This window comes from Nerophis lumbriciformis, linkage group LG06 (genome assembly GCF_033978685.3).
Source record: "Nerophis lumbriciformis linkage group LG06, RoL_Nlum_v2.1, whole genome shotgun sequence".
Classification (NCBI taxonomy): Eukaryota; Metazoa; Chordata; class Actinopteri; order Syngnathiformes; family Syngnathidae; genus Nerophis; species Nerophis lumbriciformis.
In genome coordinates, this window is record NC_084553.2 from 39,541,033 (window position 1) to 39,568,450 (window position 27,418).

General features: G+C 45.4%; 1 protein-coding gene and 1 long non-coding RNA gene across 2 annotated transcripts in view; one reads left to right on the forward strand and one right to left on the reverse strand.

Moving 5' to 3' along the window:
• LOC133608782 (uncharacterized) overlaps positions 1–9,397 on the forward strand; it is a 27,729-nt gene extending 18,332 nt beyond the window's left edge. The window contains exon 3 of the long non-coding RNA XR_009815627.1: positions 9,258–9,397. This is a non-coding gene — a long non-coding RNA (uncharacterized lncRNA). The remainder of the gene's footprint in view (positions 1–9,257) is intronic.
• The window catches only part of xkr5b (XK related 5b), a 26,355-nt gene extending 15,864 nt beyond the window's left edge, over positions 1–10,491 (reverse strand). Inside the window, exons 1-10 of the mRNA XM_061964303.1 lie at positions 10,270–10,491; positions 9,792–9,881; positions 9,557–9,662; positions 6,729–6,895; positions 2,240–2,373; positions 2,053–2,131; positions 926–1,095; positions 738–849; positions 460–627; positions 183–376 (exon numbers count right to left, since the gene is read on the reverse strand). Of these exons, the coding sequence (XP_061820287.1) occupies positions 183–376; positions 460–627; positions 738–849; positions 926–1,095; positions 2,053–2,131; positions 2,240–2,373; positions 6,729–6,895; positions 9,557–9,662; positions 9,792–9,881; positions 10,270–10,378 (1,329 nt within the window). The 5' untranslated portion in view covers positions 10,379–10,491. The remainder of the gene's footprint in view (positions 1–182; positions 377–459; positions 628–737; positions 850–925; positions 1,096–2,052; positions 2,132–2,239; positions 2,374–6,728; positions 6,896–9,556; positions 9,663–9,791; positions 9,882–10,269) is intronic.
• Between the last annotated feature and the right edge of the window lie 16,927 nt (positions 10,492–27,418).

Genomic DNA, 27,418 nt, shown 5'->3' on the forward strand with positions numbered 1-27,418 from the left:
AATGAAGTTGTAATTTTGCTAGGATGAAGTTGCGAAAATGTCCAAAGAATGTTGTGATTATACAGAAATTAAGTAGTGATTGTACAAGTATAAAGTAGTAATATCACGAAAGAATACAGTATGAACGTATTTTTGGTTCAGAATGGAGCACTTGAAGGCTGCTGGCTAAGAAATGGTCCAACCTGAGGAAAGCGTCGATGCTCGTTGCCATAGTGAAGTTCTTCAGATAAACCCATGAGTCCAGCAAGACCACCTTCTCCATAGGCGGACCAGATATTGGTTATGTCCCCCGTCTTTAGAGCCAAACGAATCAGCAGCCAGTGATGATGCCTCCAGCCCTCCCACTGATGAGGAAGGTCCATGAGGGTGCCCCCCCCTAATTAGATCAACACCGACTGTCACCATGGTGGACACATTAGTTTAAAAAAAAAATGCCTGTTTCAAATGAAAAAAACAGACCAGAAAGTGTTGCATGGCGGTGAAAAGTAGGCGTGACTTTTTCGTCCAACGAGAGCACGGATCCCCGCTCTGTGCACGCTCCGCTGAGCCCCCTGCGACGAATACTCTGGGAGATCTCAAAGGATTTTGGGTGGAGGAAGCGATAGTAGAGCACCACCGTAATCACACCTGCAAACACAGAGAAAAGACACACAAACAGAAAATGAATTAGCATGATGCAGGAAAACAAAATATAAAGAACAAAATGAAACTACTGACAGGCAGTCTGCTCGCCTCACCGATAAGGAAGCTGCAGAAGACGGCGAGAGGAATGCCAACGGTATCCCAAGACACCATGCTGAACAACCAGGAGGACGCAAGCAGGAGGAAGATGTTCTCCAAAAACATGACCTACAGAACAAAACACACAGGTGATGACAGCGGCCCAATTTGATCTTAATGTTTGTATTCATGTGAACTCACATACCAGGTAGAACCCTGCCATGCGGTAGCGGGATTGACCGTACTTCACATTGAGGAAGAAGAAGATGTGAATGGCACCGAGAATCAGATTGAAGACTCGCCATCGACTGGTTGAACGGATGATGTCAGTCTGCTGAGACACCATCCAAAACGTTGCCCCCAACCAGTGCACACCTAACAGAAACATGCCATCGAATAATCAATGCTGCACGGTAGGGCTGCTAAAAAAAAATGGATTCACATCCAAATAGCTTTTTTTTATTTTTATTTCGATTTTTAGTTGACTCATTTATTTATTTTTTTAAATAAAAAAATAAATGTATTTAAAAAAAAAACAAAACACTTTTTTAAAAAGATCAATTTTGGACTGAAACATTAAACAAATATTATTGATCTTGATGTTATTACTTATACTGTTGGTTTTTTAAATACATTTTTGGGTTTCCTATTTTTAGTGTTCTATTTAATAAGTATTGTTTTTGTATGAATTATTTAAAATAATAAATAATATAGCAAATAAAAAATAATACAATTATTAAAAAATATATTATTTATTATTTATCTTGAATGTTGTCTGTCTATCTGTGTCCAGGGTGTACGCTGCCTTCTGCCCGAATGCAGCTGAGATAGGCTCCAGCACCCCCCGTGACCCCGAAAGGGATAAGCGGTAGGAAATGGATGGATGGATGGATCTTGAACTTTTTTTCATTATATATTTAATGAACGATTCATATATTTCATCACCTTGTTAATTATTGAGTGGCATGGTTTCACGATGCGGCAAGCACAGCGTCTTCAAATCATCGTTGATTGACGTTTCGATATGTGGCTTTGAGAGTGTTTATGACACTTTTAAAGACGCTTTCATTCAAATAAAATGTCAATAAATTCACACAAAAAATATTTTAAAATGAATTGAAAACACAAGGTTGTAGTTTATGATTTACCTACTTAAAAGACAATTTCATAAATTACTTAGCATTATAATTTATGAATCGATATCTAAAATGTATTGCTAAGCTAAGCAATATTATACCTTGATGGGCTATTTTATGTCTTGCTATGTCATACACTATGTATAAATAGCTACTGGTATATGAATATAATAAAGTTTATTGCATACACACTCACCTATCACGCCAAGGACCCACTGTTTGAAGACCCGTGTGAAAAGCATGAGGACGCCAAATCGAGAGCCTAACATACAGACCTGCACACACACAAACATCATATTTTCAAAATAATACAATTTCAAAATACAAGCACACCTTTAATGCCATCATTGAAGAACATATCATAATATCATAAATGTGATCACCCTCCAAAGCAGTCGGCAGAGGATGCCGGCGGGGGTCATTTGTAGATGTCCCGGTCTGATGAGGTAACACGCTCGGGCGTAGAGGACCAACGCCCAGGCCAGAGATAACAAACACACGGCAAAACACACTGATGCTGAAATATGAGAAGATGAGAACAATCGCAAAAAATATGGATTAAAATGGCGATATTACAAAAATAACGCCATACATTTGCACACATAAAGTTGTGGTTTTACAACAATAAAGTTGTATTATGACCAGAAAAAAGTTGTGTTGCTATTAAAAAAGTCCCTATTTTACACAAATAAAGTTGCATTAATGTTAGAAGAAAGTTCTTAATTTATGTTAATAAACTTGTACTATTACAAAAAAGGTCCTTATTTTATAATAATAAAATTGTACTATTATCAGCAGAAAGTCATCATTTTATGCAAATTAAGTTTCAGTATTGTCAGTCGTTAAGTTAAAAGAAGAAAGTTGCAATATTATCAGAAAAAGGCATTATTTTATAAGAATAAAGTTGTAATACTTTCTGAAAAAAAGCCATTAATTAACAAGAATACATTTGTACTATTATCAGAAAAAAGTTATTATTTTACCAGAATAAAGTTATATTATTTTTTATTTAAAAAACATAGTTATTCAAAGGAATAAACTTATCAAAAAAATATATAAATTACCGGTATTTTACAAGAATAAACTTGTACTGTTATCGGATGAACGGTTTTATTTTTGAGAATAGACGTTAATTATATTCAGTAAAAAGCCGTTGTTTTACAAAAATCAACTTGTACAATTAAAATAAAGAGAAACCTTTTTTTAAATGAGAATAAACTGGTATTATTTCATGTTAAAATGTCCTTATTTTACAAGAATAGCTGGTACTATTATCAGGAAAAAAGTCCTTATTTTTACCAAAAACAAACTTGTCTTACTTTCAGAAAAAATGTAATTATTTCACAAAAATAAACTTGTTCTATCATCAGAAAAAGTTGTAATTTTATTGAAAGTAAAGTTCCAGTATAATAAAAAAATTGTACAAGCATAAAGCTGTATATTATCATAAAAGTCCTGATTTTATGAGAATGAAGTTCCTAGTGGCCTAGTGGTTAGAGTGTCCGCCCTGAGATCGGTAGGTTGTGGGTTCAAACCCCGGCCGAGTCATACCAAAGACTATAAAAATGGGACCCATTACCTCCCTGCTTGGCACTCAGTATCAAGGGTTGGAATTGGGGGTTAAATCACCAAAAATGATTCCCGAGCGCGGCCACCGCTGCTGCCCACTGCTCCCCTCACCTCCCAGGGGGTGATCAAGGGTGATGGGTTAAATGCAGAGAATAATTTCGCCACACCTAGTGTGTGTGTGACAATCATTGGTACTTTAACTTAACTTTTTAAGTTGCAATTTTCAGAGAACAAACAGTTAAATGGTGTTATCAAAAGAATACAGTTATCTTAGGGCGTTCAATCGTTCGCAACGGGACCGTTTGGTTTGTCTTTGAAGACGTTTCGCCGCTCATTCGAGTAGGCTTCATCAGTTCGTTCTCATAGACTTAGAATGGTCAGATCTAGTCTAACGGTTGGTGCCAAAACCCCAAATATTTATACTCCAAAAACCAGGAGGGTGTGCCTTTGGGCAAGGATGGTTTCACCCTATCGTAGTGAGAAAAACAACTGTTTTAATGCAAACCAGCAACCTTAAGTGCTCAAGATGATCTCCTGCTGGCCCCACTAGGGACTGGACTCTCACTATTATGTTAGATCCACTATGGACTGGACTCTCACAATATTATGCTAGATCCACTCAACGTCCATTGCACCGGTCGCCGTGTGATAATGAGAGGATAAATTTGTACCATGAATTGATTAACGTGGACCCCGACTTTAACAAGTTGAAAAACCTATTCGGGTGTTACCGTTTAGTGGTCAATTGTACGGAATATGCACTGTACTGTGCAATCTACTAATAAAAGTTTCAATCAATCAATCAATCAGTCATCCCTTTGGGTTGAGTTTTTTCTTGCCCTGATGTGGAATCTGAGCCAAGGATGTCGTTGTGGCTTGTGCAGCCCTTTGAGACACTCTTGATTTAAGGCTATAGAAGTAAACAATGATTGATTGATTGATTAACTGTCAAAGTCAACGACAGTAGTTGAAGTGTAAATTCCCCTCGTTAGCATTGACGTATTGTGTGGATGGACTACTACCAGTCCAAAGTAGTCGGAATCCCTCCGAATAAGCATTCCATTCAGTTGTAAAAAAAAAATGGCACAAATGACATTCTGGTCATTTTCTGTGACCAGAATGTTTCAAACTCCTGTTATTTGTTGGAGGCTAAATTGCAGAGTCTTTTAGGAATGGTTGAAAGGACAGTGTTGTATGTGGGAGACAGGTGGTGTCGCAGACCACCTCCTCTGTTCAGGGATGGTTTTTCAACCTTGACATAGATAGCTTCCCTCACTCCTCTTTCGCACCATCCGTCCTCCTTGTCCAGAATCTGTACATTTTTGTTGTCAAAGCAGTGCTGTTTCTCCCTGAGGTGTAGGTAGACAGCTGAGTCTTGGCCTGAAGAGTTTATAGTCCATCCACAGCGATCGTTCTGCCGCACAATACCTCAATGCTAACGAGGGGAATTTACACTTCTATGACTGTCGTTGGCTTTGACAGTTAGGATTGCTCGTTTCCATTAAAACAGTTGTTTTTCTCACTACGATAGGGCGAAACCATCCTTGCCCAGACACACCCTCCTGGTTTTTGAAGTATAAATATTTTGGGTTTTGGCACCAACCGTTGGACTAGATCTGACCACTCTAAGAGTATCAGCACGAACTGATGAAGCCTAGTAGGATGAGCGGCGAAACGTCTTCCAAAACAAACCAAGCAGTCCAGTTGCGATCGATTGAATCCCCTGAGATGACAATGACCTGGATGAATGAGAACCTTCATAGGTAAGAATACGGTTGTGATATTTTGAGAATAATGTTACAATATTTTGAGAATAAAGTCCATTTAAACTTACCAATTGGCAGACCGGAGTGGTGGTTCCTCTCTTTAAAAAGGGGAACCGGAGGGTGTGCTCTAACTATCGTGGGATCACACTCCTCAGCCTTCCCGGTAAGGTCTATTCAGGTGTACTGGAGAGGAGGCTACGCCGGATAGTCGAACCTCGGATTCAGGAGGAACAGTGTGGTTTTCGTCCTGGTCGTGGAACTGTGGACCAGCTCTATACTCTCGGCAGGGTCCTTGAGGGTGCATGGGAGTTTGCCCAACCAGTCTACGTGTGTTTTGTGGACTTGGAGAAGGCATTCGACCATGTCCCTCGGGAAGTCCTGTGGGGAGTGCTCAGAGAGTATGGGGTATCGGACTGTCTGATTGTGGCAGTCCGCTCCCTGTATGCTCAGTGCCAGAGCTTGGTCCGCATTGCCGGCAGTAAGTCGGACACGTTTCCAGTGAGGGTTGGACTCCGCCAAGGCTGCCCTTTGTCACCAATTCTGTTCATAACTTTTATGGACAGAATTTCTAGGCGCAGTGAAGGCGTTGAGGGGATCTGGTTTGGTGGCTGCAGGATTAGGTCTCTGCTTTTTGCAGATGATGTGGTCCTGATGGCTTCATCTGGCCAGGATCTTCAGCTCTCACTGGATCGGTTCGCAGCCGAGTGTGAAGCGACTGGGATGAGAATCAGCACCTCCAAGTCCAAGTCCATGGTTCTCGCCCGGAAAAGGGTGGAGTGCCATCTCCGGGTTGGGGAGGAGATCTTGCCCCAAGTGGAGGAGTTCAAGTACCTCGGAGTCTTGTTCACGAGTGAGGGAAGAGTGGATCGTGAGATCGACAGGCGGATCGGTGCGGCGTCTTCAGTAATGCAGACGCTGTATCAATCCGTTGTGGTGAAGAAGGAGCTGAGCCGAAAGGCAAAGCTCTCAATTTACCGGTCGATCTACGTTCCCATCCTCACCTATGGTCATGAGCTTTGGGTTATGACCGAAAGGACAAGATCACGGGTACAAGCGGCCGAAATGAGTTTCCTCCGCCGGGTGGCGGGGCTCTCCCTTAGAGATAGGGTGAGAAGCTCTGCCATCCGGGGGGAGCTCAAAGTAAAGCCGCTGCTCCTCCACATCGAGAGGAGCCAGATGAGGTGGTTCGGGCATCTGGTCAGGATGCCACCCGGACGCCTCCCTAGGGAGGTGTTTAGGGCACGTCCGACCGGTAAGAGGCCACGGGGAAGACCCAGGACACGTTGGGAAGACTATGTCTCCCGGTTGGCCTGGGAACGCCTCGGGGTCCCACAGGAAGAGCTGGACGAAGTGGCGGGGGAGAGGGAAGTCTGGGCTTCCCTGCTTAGGCTGCTGCCCCCGCGACCCGACCTCGGATAAGCGGAAGAAGATGGATGGATGGATAAACTTACCAAGTTATATATTTTTTCATTTTCTATGTATAATGTTAGCACTGTGAAAGCAAGACAGTATACAGTAACATAAGATTATCTCATACCTGGAGATTTGACCCCAATATCAGTGCAGATGAGGACATAGGTGTGCAGCAGAGTCTCAGGTAAAGTGACCACCAAGGCCTCCAACATGCGTAAGGCAGACACGTCGGCCTGTTGCATGATTTCTCCGTAGGCGTCCATGTCTGGTAGGCGCATGCACTCCCACAGCCTGCACAGGCCGTGCATACATTCATCACACGCTGTATTGTTATTGTACAAAACCCAAAACCAGTGAAGTTGGCACAATTTGTAAATCGTAAATAAAAACAAAATACAATAATTTGCAAATCCTTTTCAAACTATATTCAATTGAATACACTGCAAATACAAGATACTTAACGTTCGAACTGAAAAACGTTGTTATTTTTTGCAAATATTAGATCATTTGGAATTTGATGCGGGCAGCACGGTGAAACAGGGGTTAGTGTGTGCGCCTCACAATACGAAGATCCTGGGTTCGATCTTTCCGTGTGGAGTTTGCATGTTCTCCCCGTGACTGCATGGGTTCCCACCTCCAAAGACATGCACCTGGGGATAGGTTGATTGGCAACACTAAATTGGCCCTAGTGTGTGAATGTGAGTGTGAATGTTGTCTGTCTATCTGTGTTGGCCCTGCGATGAGGTGGCGACTTGTCCAGGGTGTACCCCGCCTTCCGTCCGAATGCAGCTGGAATAGGCTCCAGCACCCCCCGACAAGCAGTAGTAAATGGATGGATGGATTGATGGAGTTTGATGCCTGCAACATGTTTCAAAAAAGTTGGCACAAGGGGCAAAAAGGACTGAGAAAGTTGAGGAATGCTCATCAAACACTTATTTGGAACACCCCACAGGCAAACAGGCTAATTGGGAACAGGTGGGTGCCATAATTGGGTATAAAAGCAGCTTCCATGATATGCTCAGTCATTCTCAAACAAGGATGGGGCGAAGGTCACCACATTGTGGACAAATGCGTGAGCAAATTGTCAAACAGTTTAAGAACAACATTTCTCAACCATCTATTGCAAGGAATTTAGGGATTTTACCACCTACGGTCTGTAATATCATCAAAAGGTTCAGAAATCTGGAGAAATCACTGCAGGGCCAACATTGAATGCCCGTGACCTCAGGCGGTACTGCATCAAAAAGCAGCATCAGTATGTAAAGGATGTCACCACATGGATACGCCGCCAGTTTTGCTGGGCCCGAGCTCATCCAAGATGTACTGATGCAAAGTGGAAAAGTGTTCTGTGGTCTGATGAGTCCACATTTCAAATTGTTTTTGGAAACTGGACGTTGTGTCCACAGTTGTGTATAACAGAGCCATACGGACTGTTATAAGCGCAAAATTGAAAAGCCAGCATCTGTGATGGTATGGGGGTGTATTAGTGCCCAAGGCATGGGTAACTTACACATCTGTGAAGGCATCATTAATGCTAAAAGGTACATACAGGTTTTGGAGCAACATATGTTGCCATCCAAGCAACGTCTTTTTCATGGACGCCCCTGCTTATTTCAGCAACACAATGCCAAGCCACATTATGCACATGTTACAACAGCGGGGCTTCATAGTAAAAGAGTGCGGGTACTAGACTGGCCTGCCTGTAGTCCAGACCTGTCTCCCATTGAGAAACTTAAGCTGTATATCAAGCCAGAATGGGAAAGAATTCCACCTGAAAAGCTTCAAAAATTGGTCTCCTCAGTTCCCAAACATTTACTGAGTGTTGTTAAAAGGAAAGGCCATGTAACACAGTGGTACAAATGCCCCTGTGCCAACTTTTTTGTAATGTGTTGCTGCCATTAAATTCAAAGTTAATGATAAATTGCAAAAAAAAAAAAAAAAGTTTCTCAGTTTGAACATTAAATGTCTTGTCTTTGCAGTCTATCCCATCCATCCATTTTCTACCGCTTGTCCCTTTCGGGGTAGCGGGGGATGCTAGAGCCTATCTCAGCTGCATTCGGGCGGTAGGTGGGGTACACCCCGAACAAGTCGCCACCTCATCGCAGGGCCAACACAGATAGACAGACAACATTCGCACTCACATTCACACACTGTTAGAATAATTATGTATAAGTTATCACACAACTCTTATGACTTTTCTATCTGTGCAAGGACAAAACTTCTTATCTTCCACGGCATATGACGGGTGGCCTCAGCCGCAGATGTTAGCTTTGTTTTAGCCCGCTAACAGCCAAGGGCTTTAAGTACCTCAACGAAGATAAGACGACAGTACGCAGATGAAGCAGAGACAAGGCGAAATCAAAAGAGCCCCAGCACATTCCGTCACGTATTGTGCGTACTGGAGCTGCTTTGCATGATATGTGTGATGTTGACTGGGGAACTCCTGAATAAATAGAGGAACGCGGGAGCTGTACCTTAGAGCGTAGGGCGAGACTGTGACTGAGTGTGCAGCTCCATGTGTTCTCCTCATGAGCTAAATTGAAGTCTGTTTCTGCCTGATTCCTTGCTTCTTGTCTGTTTAATAGATGTCATCGGTGTTTGAACCTGACACACACTAGGGCCAATTTAGTGTTGCTAATCAACCTATCTCCAGGTATATGCCTTTGGAGGTGGGAGGAAGCCGGTGTCACCCAGAGGGAACCCACACAGTCACGGGGAGAAAATGCAAACTCCACACAGAAAGATCCCGAGCCCGGGATCGAACCCAGGACCTTCGTATTGTGAGGCACACACACTAACCCCTGTTCCAATGTGCTGCCTCTTTGCAGTCTATTAAATTGAATATAAGTTGAAAATCATGGTATTCTGTTTTTATTTACGATTTACACAACGTGCCAACTTCACTAGTTTTGGGGTTTGTATATCATCATCCATACAGTGTGCTCAACACACCTTTTGAAGATACCCAGGTGCAGTATGTGGGTCCAGGTGAGAGACTTTCTGCGTATTCGTCCATCGGAAAGATACCACAAGTAGCTGAGCCACTGGGGACCCCATCCTTGATAAAAAAAAATCAATCTATTATGACTATATCATGAATCGATTAAAAAAGAAATGATATCAAAGTGGCATTCCTAAATGTTTCTATATGCAGCCCTGATCTTCAGTGTGTGCAGTATCATCTCACCTGGCAGCAGAAAGAGTGCAGTGAAGCCAGCGAGATGAGCATAGCAGTAGTTATGACCCACCCACAGATAGTACACAAAGCAGTAGATCACTGCAGAAAAAGGACATACATTGTTGTATTATTATTATTATTATGTATTGTTATGTACAAGTATGCTGCAAAAAGGTCAGTGTTATTGTCGAATAATGGAATGATGGCACAACAGGGAGGGGAAAGCATGGCATGAGTCTGCACTTCTGCATGCAGTGCAGCAGGGTGTAGCACTGTGCTGCTGCAGTCAGTGACGTCACACACACAGCAAACACACAACTTTTACCTCAGAGTTGCGTTGAAAATATACATTGTGCATCTTGGAGGACATCACCCATGATACAAACGTCTGCCTGGTTTGTGCATGCATTGAAGTGTGTTGTGTGTGCATTTTGTTTGTGTGTGTGAGTGTGTGTGTGTGTGTGTGTGTGTCCCAGGTAGGACTCACGCGCCGTCCTCTCTGCGACAATGAGGACTGCAGTGAAGAAGAAGACACACACTTGGCAGCAGGCCATACACGAGTCTCCATGGCTCGGGGTGGATGTGTAGTCTCTCATCGTGGACAAAACCTCCCCACGCGAGGACAAGTCGGTACCAATGGCGGCTTGGCGGTTCTCTTGGTCCGATTCGGAGAAGGAGAGGGAGGAGAGGATGGGGGGTGGGGGGTTCCAGCTGCCGAAACAGCGCGCACACAGTTGGGCTGCGCGCCCCCGCCTGTCCCGTTAGAGAAACAGCAGCCATACAGCACGCACTGTAATAATCAATATATCCATTACTACTATTACTAATAATAATCATGCTAAAATAAGTACAAATAACTACATGAGTGGAATGAAAATACATGTACAAATACTATAGAATCCGCAACATAACAGTACACATATATACTTTGGTACTTCTATTGATAATAATAATATTACAGTAAATAGACGAAAATGAAATGATTATATCTATATAAGAATACTGCTCCCAACAATGATAGTAGTACTGGTAGTATTAGTGATATAATGCACAATATATATATACAATATAATATAATATAATATTATACAAAACTCAAAACCAGTGAAGTTGGCACGTTGAGTAAGTCGTAAATAAAAACAGAATACAAGGATTTGCAAATCTTTTTCAACTTATTTTCAATTGAATAGACTGCAAAGACAAGATAATAAATGTTCGAACTGAGAAGCTTAATTTTTTTTGTGTGCAAATAATCATTAACTTAGAATTTAATGGCAGCAACAAATTGGAAAAAAAGTTGGCACAGGGGCATTTTTACCACTGTGTTACATGGCCTTTCCTTTTAACAACACTCAGTTAATGTTTGGGAACTGATGAGACCAATTTTTGAAGATTTTTAGGTGGAGTTATTTCCATTCTTGCTTGATGTACAGCTTAAGTTGTTCAACAGTCCGGGGTCTCCATTGTTGTATTTTAGGCTTCATATTGTGCCACGCATTTTCAATGGAAGACAGGTCTTGTCATGATCCGTGGTTCGGATCATGTTTAGTTTAGTTATGTTCTGTTAGTTTTGGACTCCCCCCCCGCAACCCCAAAGGGAATAAGCGGTAGAAAATGGATGGATGGATGGATAGTTTTGGACTCCCTCAGTTCCTGGTTGTGCACTTCCTTGTTTGAGTTTGTTACCATGGTTACGTATTATTTTCACCTGCCTCTGTTATTCGGGAAGCACACCTGTGCCTAATTAAGAGACACTATTTAAGCCTGCTTTTCTGTTCACTCGTCCTGGCTTCCTTGTTTGCTGTATGCAACAGTCACGTTTGTTTATTCCTGTTCTTGATTACTGATTCCGGTGCTAAGTAAGTTTTTGTTTTAGCTTCTCGTGCGAACGGCACGCTTTCCTTCTGTTTTGTTTTTGTCTGTTTGTATCCATTTACTACAGGTAAAAGCCAGTAAATTAGAATATTTTGAAAAACTTGATTTATTTCAGTAATTGCATTCAAAAGGTGTAACTTGTACATTATATTTATTCATTGCACACAGACTGATGCATTCAAATGTTTATTTCATTTAATTTTGATGATTTGAAGTGGCAACAAATGAAAATCCAAAATTCCGTGTGTCACAAAATTAGAATATTACTGAAGGCTAATACAAAAAAGGGATTTTTAGAAATGTTGGCCAACTGAAAAGTATGAAAATGAAAAATATGAGCATGTACAATACTCAATACTTGGTTGGAGCTCCTTTTGCCTCAATTACTGCGTTAATGCGGCGTGGCATGGAGTCGATGAGTTTCTGGCACTGCTCAGGTGTTATGAGAGCCCAGCAGATGACATGGCACCCCAAACCATCACTGATGGTGGAAACTTTACACTAGACTTCAGGCAACGTGGATCCTGTGCCTCTCCTGTCTTCCTCCAGACTCTGGGACCTCGATTTCCAAAGGAAATGCAAAATTTGCATGGTTGGGTGATGGTTTGGGGTGCCATGTCATCTGCTGGTGTCGGTCCACTCTGTTTCCTGAGATCCAGGGTCAACGCAGCCGTCTACCAGCAAGTTTTAGAGCACTTCATGCTTCCTGCTGCTGACCTGCTCTATGGAGATGGAGATTTCAAGTTCCAACAGGACTTGGCACCTGCACACAGCGCAAAATCTACCCGTGCCTGGTTTACGGACCATGGTATTTCTGTTCTAAATTGGCCCGCCAACTCCCCTGACCTTAGCCCCATAGAAAATCTGTGGGGTATTGTGAAAAGGAAGATGCAGAATGCCAGACCCAAAAACGCAGAAGAGTTGAAGGCCACTATCAGAGCAACCTGGGCTCTCATAACACCTGAGCAGTGCCAGAAACTCATCGACTCCATGCCACGCCGCATTAACGCAGTAATTGAGGCAAAAGGAGCTCCAACCAAGTATTGAGTATTGTACATGCTCATATTTTTCATTTTCATTCTTTTCAGTTGGCCAACATTTCTAAAAATCCCTTTTTTGTATTAGCCTTAAGTAATATTCTAATTTTGTGACACACGGAATTTTGGATTTTCATTTGTTGCCACTTCAAATCATCAAAATTAAATGAAATAAACATTTGAATGCATCAGTCTGTGTGCAATGAATAAATATAATGTACAAGTTACACCTTTTGAATGCAATTACTGAAATAAATCAAGTTTTCCAAAATATTCTAATTTACTGGCTTTTACCTGTATTTATGTTAAATAAACCAAATCCTACTTGCACGCTTTCGTCCGGAGTGTCCGTGTTGCATCGGAGGAACGATCCCGCATAAATATGCGACCCCCACGGGACAGGTCTGGACTACAGGCAGGCCAGTCTCGTACCCAAATTCTTTTACTTCGAAGCTACGCCAAGGGTGGAGTGCCATCTCAAGTAGAGGAGTTCAAGTACCTCGGAGTCTTGTTCACGAGTGAGGGAAGAGTGGATCGTGAGGTCGACAGGCGGATCGGTGCTGCGTCTTCAGTAATGCGGACGCTGTATCGATCCGTTGTGGTGAAGAAGGAGCTGAGCCGGAAGGCAAAGCTCTCAATTTACTGGTCGATCTACGTTCCCATCCTCACCTATGGTCATGAGCTTTGGGTTATGACCGAAAGGACAAGATCACGGGTACAAGCGGCCGAAATGAGTTTCCTCCGCCGGGTGGCGGGGCTCTCCCTTAGAGATAGGGTGAGGAGCTCTGCTATCCGGGAGGAGCTTAAAGTAAAGCCGCTACTCCTCCACATCGAGAGGAGCCAGATGAGGTGGTTCGGGCATCTGGTCAGGATGCCACCCGGACGCCTCCCTAGGGAGGTGTTTAGGGCACGTCCGACCGGTAAGAGGCCACGGGGAAGACCCAGGACACGTTGGGAAGACTATGTCTCCCGGCTGGCCTGGGAACGCCTCGGGATCCCCCGGGAGGAGCTGGGGAGAGGAAAGTCTGGGCTTCCCTGTTTGGGCTGCTGCCCCCGCGACCCAACCTCGGATAAGCGGAAGAAGATGGATGGATGGATGGGCCACGCTGTTGTAACACGTGGCTTGGCATTGTCTTGCTGAAATTAGCAGGGGCGTCCATGATAATGTTGCTTGGATGGCAACATATGTTGCTCCAAAACCTGTATGTACCTTTTAGCATTGATAGTGCCTTCACAGATGTGTAAGTTACCCATGCCTTGGGCACTAAGACACATACCATCACAGATGCTGGCTTTTGAACTTTGCCCCTATAACAATCTGGATGGTTCTTTTCCTCTTTGTTCCGCAGGACACAACGTCATCAGTTTCCAAAAACAATTTGAAATGTGGACTCGTCAGACCACAGAACACTTTTCCACTTTGCATCAGTCCATCTTAGTTGAGCTCGGTCCCTTGCACTTACAGATGTAGCGACCAACTGTAGTTACTGACAGTGGTTTTCTGAAGTGTTCCTGAGCCCATGTGGTGATATCCTTTACACACTGACGTCAGTTTTTGATGCAGTACTGCCTGAGGGATCGAAAGTCACGGGCATTCAATGTTACGTGCAGTGATTTCTCCAGATTCTTTGAACCTTTTGATGATATTACGGACCGTAGATGGTGAAAACCCTAAATTCCTTGCAATAGGTGGTTGAGAAATGTTGTTCTTAAACTGTTGGACAATTTTCTCATGCATTTGTTCACTAAGTGGTGACCCTTGCCCCATCCTTGTTTGTGACTGACTGAGCATTTCATGAAAGCTGCTTTTATACCCAATCATGGCACCCACCTGTTCCCAATTAGCTTGTTCACCTGTGGAATGTTCCAAATAAGTGTTTGATGAGCATTCCTCAACTTTCTCTGTTGTTTTTGCCACTTGTGCCAGCTTTTTTGAAACATGTTGCAGGCATCAAATTCCAAATTGTCACACCTGGGTGAAGTCTTGTCTGGGTTTCGTCTGTTGTCATGTTGTCTTGCCATTTCCTGTTTTATTTTGAAAGGTTAACTCTCCCTCTCGTTTCAGGTCACTTGCCCTTCCTCCTGTTTCACTGGTCTGATGTCTCTCCTGATTGCCTGATTGTTCCCACCTGTGTCACACTCCCTCATGTGTATAAATGTCTCGTCCTCCTCTTGTCTTGTGCCAGAGTGTCTCGTTACTTCATGTGCGTACCTCCAGCGTTCCCTTGCCATAGCATTGTCCACAGCCACAGCCACGTTTCTTGTATCTTTTTTGGATCCATGGGAGTATTTTGATTTGTAAGTTTTCTCAGGTAAGATTAGCTTCCTAGCATCACCTACATTGGAGCGGTTTTTGTTATACTTAGTAGTTTTTTGTTCATAGCCCCTTTTTCCCTCCGTAGACGGAGCGTTTTTGAGTTATTTATATTTTTGTTAGTTTAGAGCTCAGGTCAGTTGTGTTTTTATAGCCTGTTTATTTCTCCTGTTTTGGACCCCTTCCCTTGTGCAAATAAATATATTGTCTTAAAATCCTGCATCTGTGTTCAGAGTCCTGTTCTGGTCGTGACAGTGCACTCTGGCCAGTATGGACACAGCAGGATCGAAGCAGTGGGCCGCGACCCTTCATGCGCAGGAATCCCGCCTCTCCGCTCATGAGGAGCAGGTGGCAGTCTTGGGCCAGGTAATCCAGGGGATCGCCCGAATCCAAGAGAACTTTCAGACCGCTGTTACCTCCCAGGTGGGCCAACTTGCGGAACAGGTGCAACTTTTGCTCACCCAAATGACCAAGCCTGGTCTCGCACCCCCTGTGCCTGAGCCGCAGTCAGCCCTCATGACTCAGGTACTCCCCACCATTCATAGTGGGGTGGGAGCCCGATTGGCCCCTCCAGAACGCTTTGCGGGCAAACCCGGACAATGCAAAGAATTCATCATAAACTGTGAGATGCATTTGGAGCTCTCGCCCCACGCCTTTCCCACCGATCGTGCTAAGGTGTCTTTTATGATCTCTTATCTGGCAGGGAGAGCAAGGAAATGGGCCATGGCTGAGTGGTCCAGGGGCTCTCACATATGCAGCTCACTCCAAGACTTCACAGAGACTCTCCAAAAGACTTTTGATCCTGTCTCAACTGAGCGCGAAAGGGCCAGAGAGCTAAGTAGGATTTGTCAGGGGAAAGAATCAGCTTCTGATTATGCCATTCGTTTTCGAACACTGGCCGCAGACAGCGGATGGAACACTACAGCACTCTATGACGTCTTCCTCAAGGGGCTGGCCGGCCCGCTTCTGGAGGGACTTCTACCCAGAGACCTACCCGCGAACCTGGACGACCTCATCACCCTCGCCATCAGGACAGACCAACGACTACAGGAGTTCAAGTTTCTCCAAGGAGGCCGTCCGACGGATCCAGACCACCAGCCGCAGTTTTCCCTCACCACCAGTTCTACTCCAGGTCCTCAACCAACAGTACGGCTTCCCTATTCCCTGCCTGAGAGGGGAGAGGAGCCTGTTAGAGCCATTTACTGTTTCTGTCCGTCAAATGTATGACGTCATTAAAGGGGTTGGCTCAAGGCCAAGTTCCAGTCTACTTAGGGAGGGGCTGGGATCTTGCTCAGGTGTTGCTGAGTGGAGGCGCAACAGTTTTTGATTGTGCCAGGCTATGATTTGTTTGTTCCCGTTTATTTTCCGTTTTTGTTACCAAGTGAGTTTGATTTACGTGACTGTATATTAATAAATATGTGTGTTAAACATGGACACAATTCTGGACATCAATTATTAGCCAGCTGCACACGTCTAAACTAGCTTCAGTTATATTCGGCAACCAGTAGCAGTAATAGTATAGGACTTTACCGCTACACTTAGTCAAAAACTTTCTCATCGGAACGCGAGTTGTTTATTAGGAAGCAACAAGCTACGAGGCTCGTTTTGGAAGAGGAACGCACGGGCCGCTGTCAGCGTTTGTTTGGTGATCGGCGGCGGAGGAAACTGATCGGCGAAACTGAACTTCTGCAATCAAGCTCTGCATCGGCAGCTACGAGTCCCACTGGAGAGCTACAGGGTCACTCATTGGGGACAGCAGCCAGCAGCAGCAGCAGATCATCCCACCGAGCCAAGCAGCGCGCGTGCGTGCAGTGCGTGGAGGAGGACGCGGAGCAGCGTTGAGCCCGTCCTACACCTGTGTGGTATGTTTTAGCGGCGCGCCGACATAAACAAAAGCAAAACGGCCATTATTAAAATGTGTGCACACAAATATTGAAAAAATCCAATGCATTGGTGACTATTTGACTTGACTTGCGCGCGGGTTGAAAAACTTTGACTTTTCCAAATGGAGGAGGAGGGAGCACAAATGTGCGCTGACGAACATAAACAGCCACAGGAGGACAATGTGGCTGAACGTGACAATGTTGGGCAAGCGGTTGAAGGGAAAAAACGTGTGGTAAAAATGACACCCAAAGCTCTAGGTCACAAAATTGAAAGTTTGCAGGGGGAAATAAAATCAAAGTTGCAAAGACTATCAACGCTGAAAGAGGGGGTCATTGCCCTGTTAAATGACGAAACACGTTCACATGAGCTAAGGGAGGAATTTAGCAGGTTTATGGGTTTTTATCATGAAACCAGAAAAGTGCACAAAACTTTGTTGTCTCTGTTACCAGATGATGAGTGTACTAAACATGAGATATGGTACAAAGCAAAAATGTTGAATTTTGATGGTTTTATTGACAAGGTTGACAGGTTGATGTATTCTCAAAATGATGATGATGACAATGATGATGATGATGAAGTTATAAATGATGGTTCTGCTGTTGATGGTGTTGAAAATGAAAGTGTACAACCCCACGACAGCATTTCAAATGTGCAATCCAATGTCTTATCAAAGCTCAATAATTCCGTATCCTCATACAAAAGCAAAAGGTCTTCCACTTCTTCTGCTCGCATAATAGCAAAGGCAGATAAGGCAGCACTTATTGCCCGTGCTATTGCTCTAAAAGACATTCATGCATTGGAGGCGCAGGCAGCAGCTCTAAAGAGGAGACAAGATGAGCAGGCAGCAGCTCTAAAGAGGAGACAGGATGAGCAGGCAGAAAGCTCTAAAGAGGGAACAGGAGGAACAAGCAGAGGCCATAAGGAGGAAAAAGGAGCAAATGGAGTTGGATGCTCAAATAGCATCCCACAATGCTAAATTTTCTGTCCTCCAGGAAGCCAGTGTTTCTGGCAGGAGCAAAAAGTCTGATGGAATGGAGTCCTATTATAGACAAGAGACAAAACTGAGAAAAGTGCCTGCACAGCCTGTACAACAACTTCATCAGTCTGTTAAAGCTGCTCCTTCAGAGCTTCACACAGCCAAGAATGCCCCAAACAAGGTTCATTCACACCCTCAACCAAACAAACCACTTCGCTCATCAACTTTGGATCCTGTGGAAAACCAATCAAGGCAACATTTACCTCAAGCAGCTCAATCATTTCAAGGCAATAACACAATACCAGGTGAATTCCACACTATATTACAAAGGCAAAATGAAATGATGGCACTCCTGGTCCAAGCACAAACCTCCCAATTACTTCCACACAGACACATTCCGGTTTTTGAAGGTGACCCATTGCAGTTTCAGGCTTTCATAAAAGCATTTGAGCATTGTGTAGAGGCAAAAACCAATGATTGTGGTGACTGCTTATATTATCTGGAGCAGTTTACCAAAGGACAGCCGAGAGATTTGGTGCGCAGTTGCCTCTATATGCCTACAGAGAGAGGCTATGCTACAGCAAAACGCCTACTAAGGGAACACTTCGGAAATCCTTCAAAAATAACAGCAGCCTACCTGGACAAAATCATGGTTTGGCCAAACATCAAATCTGAGGATGTAAAAAATCTCCAAGCTTTTGCACTCTACTTGCGAGAATGCTCCAATGCGATGGAAGAGCTGCAATACTTGGACGAGCTCAATATTCTAGCTAGCATGAAGATGCTCATACAAAAGCTTCCTTACAAATTAAGGGACCAGTGGAGAGGGAAACCAGCTGACATTGTTGACACACAAAAGCGACGTGCTTGTTTCATAGACATTGTGAAATTTATTGAACAGCAGGTCAGAATTGTTTCAGATCCTGTCTTTGGTGACATTCAGGACATTCCTCAAAATAAAACAATAACCAAACCCAAACCTATGCATCAAAGAAAATCACAGTTCAGAAGAAGCAGTTTCGCAACTCAGGTGGCAGTTGCCACTGAACCTAAATCGGATACACACCTGGATAAGTTTGTTAACAGAGGCATATACTTCTCCAAGACAAACTCTATTCCCTGTCTTTTTTGTAAAAGTGAACATGCATTGGAGCACTGTCCAATACTGCGAAAGAAGGCGCACAGGGAAAAGCTGAACTTTTTAAAAGAAAAAGGCTTGTGTTTTGGTTGCCTGTGCACAGGGCACTTGAGCAAGAGTTGCGACAGGCGCATCACTTGCTCTTACTGCAACAAGACACATCCCGAAGTGCTACATATTGAAAGGAGGCATCTGGAAAGTGGAGGAAATAGCCATCTGCCAAAAATAGAAGCAAAGATTTGCACTACATCATCAACTTGTGGCCATACAGGGGCTGGCAACTATGGAATTTTACCTATCCTGCCCGTTCAAGTGAAGTGCTCAAAGGGCAGCAAGATAGTCCAGACATACGCTTTCCTAGATCCAGGAAGCACAGGGACCTTCTGTTCTGAACAACTACTGAACAGGCTGAATACAGAAGGCCGAAGAACAAGAGTCCACTTGCGCACCATGGGGCACAGTAAGGCGGTCCCTAGCAGCGTTATAAATGGCCTGAAAATCTCTAATCTTACTGGCAGTAAGTTTTTTGAGCTTCCCGATATGTTCACTAAAATGCAGATGCCTGTGGGTACTAACAATCTGATCAGTGAAGCAGAGCTAGATAAGTGGCCTTACCTCAAAGGCATCAAAATCCCTCGACTAACTGCCAACGTGGATCTGTTAATTGGTACTAACGCCTCCAAGTTAATGGAACCATGGGAGGTGATTAACAGCCATGGAGACGGACCCTATGCTGTCAGAACCCTACTGGGGTGGGTAATTAATGGGCCAATACAAGGCAACAACCAGCATAATGGGAGCCCCACAGTTACTGTTAACCACACCATCGTTAACAGGTTGGAGGAACCGCTTACCAACCAGAGCATTTGCGGAACACGATCAGCCCAAAAGTCCTATGAGTGGACTCAAAGCTTCCGCATTGAAAAAGAGGAGCAAGAAAAGCTTTGCAGTGGGAGAAAAAACTTGCTTTGGAAAAGGAGAGGCAGGAGAGAACATGACTTGGCCAAAAAGCAGGAAGAGCGAGAGCAAGCTCTGGCCAGAGAGAGATCTCTAGAGCTAGAAAGACAAAGAGGCTTGGAGCAAGCACTTCTCCAGCAGCAACACGAGGAGAAGGAAAAGAGAGAAATGGAAAAAGCAAGACTCAAAGTTTGGAAGCAGAAAGAAAAAAAGGATCTGTACTCAAAGAGAAGATGGAGGCAGAGTCTATATCGCTGACCTTTTTTGGAAAAGGTGGATTCGCGAGTATTTACCGTTGCTACAAGAGCGACAAACGTGGACAAATGAAAAAGGATGCTTCAGCACCAAGAGGAAGTTGGATACTTAGAAGAATACTGGTAACCTTTCCTGATAGGAAAGGCCTTGTACGCTCAGTCTGCAAACCAAAACGAGCATAATCGAAAGACCAATAACGATATGCCTTCTATGTGAAGGTATGGAGTAAAATAATTGCATTATTGCAAAAGGGAACATGAAAACCAAAGAAAAAAGGTTTTGTTTTGGTGTTATGGCTCTATTTGTATGTATTTATTTTTAATTCAATTGCTCTGTTCATCACGCCAGTAGCAATTAGGGGCTGGTGTGTTAGAGCCATTTACTGTTTCTGTCCGTCAAATGTATGACGTCATTAAAGGGGTTGGCTCAAGGCCAAGTTCCAGTCTACTTAGGGAAGGGCTGGGATCTTGCTCAGGTGTTGCTGAGTGGAGGCGCAACAGTTTTTGATTGTGTCAGGCTATGATTTGTTTGTTCCCGTTTATTTTCCGTTTTTGTTACCAAGTGAGTTTGATTTACGTGACTGTATATTAATAAATATGTGTGTTAAACATGGACTCAATTCTGGACATCAATTATTAGCCAGCTGCACACGTCTAAACTAGCTTCAGTTATATTCGGCAACCAGTAGCAGTAATAGTATAGGACTTTACCGCTACAGAGCCCATGCAGTTGGGCCGGGCAAGACTCCCTCTGGTAGAGCGCCAACGTCGCCTCAAGGAGGGGCGATGTTTCTATTGTGGGGAGGTGGGGCATCCCGTGGCCGCCTGCCCTTCCAAGTCGACCCAGGTGAGGGATCAGAATCCTGCCTCAAGTGCTACCGTGCGTACCTTGACACCCATTAAGGTAACCAATGACTCTATTAGTGTGGTTATGCATGTTTTAATTGACTCTGGGGCCGATGAGAGCTTGATGGACTGGGGTTTAGCCAAGAAATTGGGAGTAAAAACAAGGGCCATCACACCCCACCTTTTTTTTTTTTTTTTTTTTTTTGTGTCCTGTCCAGCTTCTCAGGCAAATCATATAGTTGATGTAGATGCCCATGTCGGCTGTTCAGATTTACTTTACAAAAGAGAAGTGTAGGATACTTCTCTTGTTGCCTTATTTGTATTTGACTTTATTAAATGTATTTATATTATCATTTAGTGCAGCCAGGCCGGAGCAGGAGGGGATAGAAAGAGAAAAAAAAAGAAGACAGAGGGGGAAATTGTGGGGACAAGAGGGGGATTAGACAGAGAGACAAAAACAACAGCAAACAACAACAACAACAATAGAGCAACATCAGCAAATATGACATGTACAAATATGATGGTAAAAGTAATAGCAAATAAGCAGTTAGCGAAAAAATAAAAAATAATACAGAAATGACAATGAGCATTATTACACTACAAATGGATCAATACAAATACCAATAGAAATAGCGCTATTGATAATGAACAATACCAATAATTTACCTTTATTATCAACAATACAGTTGTTTAAATGCAACAATACATATATGTAATGATAACTTGAGATACGAAAGAATGCAAAAAAATGGAGGGGGAGAAAGAGAAGCAACCTACATTAACCTTGTAGATTGTTATAGGTTAAGCTTTGTCAGTGTGCCATGTGTTACACCCAGTTTAACCTAGGGCAACAACGTTAATATATGTTTGATGAAACGTGATTATGTGCATGAGTGTAAGTATGCATATGTACTTGTATATGTACAGAATGTGTATATGTGTTTGTACAGTGAATGTATATGTACAGTATGTGTATGTGTATGTTTGTATATTGAATGTGCGTGTGGATGTACGAACATTAGGTAGGTAAATATGTACTGTATTTGTGTATGTATGTGGGAGCGTAGGTACCTATGTACGTATGTGAGCATATGTGAATTTGCATGTACAATACATTCGACTCCCAGAGTGCGTGGGAGCCAGAGCACGGCCCCATCACCCCCGAGAGCCCAACCCACAAACAGTAGGTGTGGTGCCCAGGGAACCAGGGACCACCGCCCCCACGCAGCCAAGCCGGCCAGCGACAGGAACCCCAGAGCCCGGCCCACCGTACCGCCCACAAGGGCCAGCAGCAGGCCGCAGACAGACGCACCCGGCAGAGGACAGGGCACGAGAAAGGCAGGGGACAGCCAGAGCCCAAGCCAGCGAGAGACCACACCCCACACGGGCAGAAAGGCGAGACGCCCCGCCCGAGGGACCCAGAGACTCCCCGCAACCGGACGGGAAGACCGCCCCCGCCCCACCGGCAACCGGGCCCCCACGAGCCCACCCCCCACCCCCGGAGAGCGCGGCGAGGCCAGCCCCCAGCCACCCCACCCAAATCGGCCGCCGCAGGACCACCCAGGCACAGGGCCACGGGAACCACCCACCCCACCCGCAGGGACCCCAACGATGGAGATGGAACAACCAGCAACCGCCCCGCCGAGCCCCCCCTCTGAGGGAGGGGAAAAATAAAATAATAATATTAATAAAATATATTTAAAAAAATAAAAAAATTAAAAAATTAAAAAAAAAGAATTAAAAGAAGATCACAGACATGCTGACAAACAAGGTCACTACCCCAGCAACTGGCCGACTCGCAGCACCTCGGAATACCTTGCAGCACCAAGCTACCACAATAGACGCAGGGACTAGGCCCAACAGGCCCCAACCAAGACGGGCACCCGGAAGGGATGGACAGCGGGACCCAGGAGCTCCAGACACGCAGTTCGGATGCAGTAGCCTGAGGCGTCGACCCCCGTCTGACAGGCAGGCCCAGAGCGTACCCCCAGAAATATACATACATACATACATACATATATACATACACATACACACATACATGTATACATACCCACACATACACATATATACATATACATACACATATGTACACATACACACACACACACACACACATATACATACATATACACAGTTCGTCAGCCCCGACAGCCATCACGCGCGTGCACTGCCACCAGTCACAACATCAGCCACACCCTTGCACCAGACCCAGCAGCCACGGGCGCCCACACCACAAACAAACGGCAGCAGAAACAGCAGCCGCAATAACCCCAGACAGCCAGCACCAGCCAATCAAATCAAAGCGATAAAAAAAAACTGTGACCAGCAACCACACGCCACCAGGACCACGGAGACCAGCCGGCGCCAGCCCGCCAGTCAGCCCGAACGCCAACACGCAAACAAGAGACACCAACACCCCCCACCAAAAGGTCCCCCACCCCAACCCAAACCCGCACAAACACACCACCGCCCAAACAACCGAGACACAGCATCCAGACCAGACACGGGGGCTGCGCCGCCACCACGTCAAGTCACCAACAGAGACCCCACAGCGCAAGGTCGGGCCACACACCCCCTTAAGGCTAGCGCCCTTAATGGTAGCGCTTTATTCACGATCACCCATGTCACAGAACCCGTAGCCATAGACATTGATAATCACCACGAACTATTGAACTTTTTTTTGTTTCACTCACCAGCACGCACCCTGATATTGGGACATCCATGGCTCGTTTACCACAACCCCCACATAGACTGGCCCACAGGCAAAATCAGGGGCTGGGGAAGGAACTGCGTGGGGAAGTGTATGAGGGTTAGTGCCCCAGCAAGAACCACCACGAATATAAACTCTGTTTCTGCTCACTTTACCATAGAACCACAGCACCCAGATTTGACGTCAGTACCTCCTTGCTATCACCACCTGAAGGAGGTCTTTAATAAGGTAAAAGCTACATCGCTCCCACCACATCGTCCTTACGATTGTGCTATAGACCTCATTCCCGGATCTACCATCCCCAAGGGGCGCCTATATTCGGTTTCAGGTCCCGAAAAACATGCTATGAAAGACTACATACAGTCCTCACTTAAGACGGGACTCATCCGTCCCTCATCGTCACCTGCTGGAGCAGGGTTTTTCTTTGTATCCAAGAAAGACGGCACCCTGCGACCGTGTATAGACTATAGTCCCCTCAACGACATAACAATAATCGGTACCCTCTGCCATTAATGTCATCAGTTTTCGATCAGCTCCAGCAGGCCAAAGTTTTTACCAAGCTTGACCTACGCAATGCTTATCACCTCATTCGCATTAAGGAAGGTGATGAGTGGAAAACCGGATTTAACACCCCTAGTAGCCACTACGAATATTTAGTAATGCCTTTTGGTCTCACTAATGCCCCTGCCGTTTTTCAGGCTATGATTAATGATGTGCTGAGAGACTTTTTGGACAATTTTGTTTTCGTCTATCTTGATGACATACTAATTTATTCTGACAATCTGGACATTCACAGACACCATGTCAGCCAGGTTTTGCAACGGCTCCGGGAAAACCACCTGTACGTAAAAGCTGAAAAGTGCAAATTCCATGCCGACACCATCTCCTTCCTGGGCTTCATTGTAGCCCCTGGAAGTGTACAGATGGATCCGGCTAAAGTTAGCGCAGTGGCCAACACCTGATAGTCGTAAGAAGGTTCAGCAATTCCTCGGTTTTGCGAACTTCTACAGACGATTTATCAGAGGCTTTAGCGCAATAGCTTCCCCTCTCCATGCTTTGACTTCTCCACAGGTGCGCTTCCACTGGTCTCCGGAGGCAGAGAGGGCGTTCCAGGATCTCAAGCGCCGCTTCACGACTGCACCCATCCTCACGCTACCAGATCCACAACGCCAATTTGTGGTCGAGGTGGACGAGTCAAACGAGGGAGTTGGGGTGGTCTTATCCCAAAGACTGGAGGCAGATGGCAAGACCCACCCCTGTGCTTTTCTGTCTCGCCGGTTGAGCCCTGCAGAACGTAACTATGATGTTGGCAACAGGGAACTTCTGGCGGTCAAGGTAGCGCTGGAAGAGTGGCGACATTGGTTAGAGGGGGCACAACATCCTTTCATAGTTTGGACTGACCACAAGAACTTGGAATATATTCGAAACGCCAAGAGACTGAATTCACGTCAGGCCAGGTGGGTATTGTTTTTCAATCGTTTTAACTTCACGTTGTCTTACAGGCCGGGGTCCCGCAACGTCAAGTCAGACGCTTTGTCACGCCTCTACGACCCCGAGCCTGCTGCCAAGGTACCAGAACCCATCCTTCCACTGAACTGTGTGGTTGGAGCGGTCACTTGGCAGATAGAACGAGAGGTAAGGCACGCTAATGGTGAGACTCCTCCACCTAGTGGGTGCCCAGAGAATCGCCTGTTTGTCCCGGTCAGTCTGCGCCCACAGGTGATCCATTGGGCTCACACCTTGCTGCTTACCTGCCATCCGGGGGTCCGGAGAACTATGTTTATGATCTCACAGCGGTTCTGGTGGCCATCCATGGAGGCGGGGGTCCGGGAGTACATCGAGGCGTGTCCGGTCTGCGCTCGTAACAAAACATCCTCTGGGCCACGTGTTGGACTTTTACAGCCGCTGCCTATCCCTTCCAGACCGTGGTCTAACATCTCTATGGACTTCGTCACTGGCCTCCCGGTCTCAAGAGGTAACACCACGGTGCTCACCGTGGTCGATCGATTTTCAAAGATGACACATTTTATTGCCTTGCCAAAGTTGCCCACAGCCAAGGAGACTGCTCAGATATTGATGCAACACGTTTTTAGAATTCATGGATTTCCCACAGACATTGTATCAGACCGGGGGCCCCAATTCATCTCACGGTTCTGGAAGGAGTTCTGCAAGCTCATCGGGGCTACAGCCAGCCTGACATCAGGATACCACCCGGAGGCAAACGGCCAGACCGAGAGCTTCAATCAACAACTGGAAACCGGCCTCCGATGCCTCGTGTCCCAGAACCCAACAACGTGGAGTTCCCACCTGGTCTGGGTGGAATATGCCCATAACTCCTTGCCTACCTCTGCCACTGGTTTCTCCCCCTTCAAGTGTGTCTACGGCTACCAACCGCCAGTGTTCCCAGACTCAGAGCCAGAAGTTTCCGTGCCCTCCGCCCACGCCCTGGTGCGCCGATGCCGTCGTATTTGGCTTGCGGCTCGAAAAGTGCTCGCTCGCCAAGGAGATCGGGTCAAGAAATCAGCCGACCGGAAGCGGCGCCCAGCACCTGATTACCGGCCAGGACAGAGAGTATGGCTATCCGCCAAAGACCTGCACCTCAAGGTTCCCTCCAAGAAATTAGCGCCCAGATTCGTGGGTCCCTTCCCCATCACCAAGGTCATCAATCCAGCAGCAGTACGCCTCCGCCTACCCAGGTCGCTCCGCGGCCACCCTACTTTCCATGTCAGCCAAGTCAAGCCTGCCAAAGAAAGCCCCATGGTCCCAGCCACCAAACCCCCCCCCCCCCCCCACCGCCGCTGGAAGCTGTAGACGGAGGACTTCTGTACCGGGTCAAGAAACTTTTAGCGGTACGCAAAAGAGGTCGAGGTAGACAGTTCTTGGTGGATTGGGAGGGGTACGGTCCAGAAGAGAGACAGTGGATTCCCCAACGGAACATTGATGACCCCTCCCTGATCCGGGACTTCTATAGACTCCACCCTGAGGTCCCTGGGCCGTCAGGAATCGGCCCTAGAAGGGGGGGTTCTGTCACCCCTGGGTGAAGTCTTGTCTGGGTTTCGTCTGTTGTCATGTTGTCTTGCCATTTCCTGTTTTATTTTGAAAGGTTAACTCTCCCTCTCGTTTCAGGTCACTTGCTCTTCCTCCTGTTTCACTGGTCTGATGTCTCTCCTGATTGCCTGATTGTTCCCACCTGTGTCACACTCCCTCATGTGTATAAATGTCTCGTCCTCCTCTTGTCTTGTGCCAGAGTGTCTCGTTACTTCATGTGCGTACCTCCAGCGTTCCCTTGCCATAACATTGTCCACAGCCACGTTTCTTGTATCTTTTTTGGATCCATGGGAGTATTTTGATTTGTAAGTTTTCTCAGGTAAGATTAGCTTCCTAGCATCACCTCCATTGGAGCGGTTTTTGTTATACTTAGTAGTTTTTTGTTCATAGCCCCTTTTTCCCTCCGTAGACGAAGCGTTTTTGAGTTATTGATATTTTTGTTAGTTTAGAGCTCAGGTCAGTTGTGTTTTTATAGCCTGTTTATTTCTCCTGTTTTGGACCCCTTCCCTTGTGCAAATAAATATATTGTCTTAAAATCCTGCATCTGTGTTCAGAGTCCTGTTCTGGTCGTGACACAAATTAGCTAATATTTGC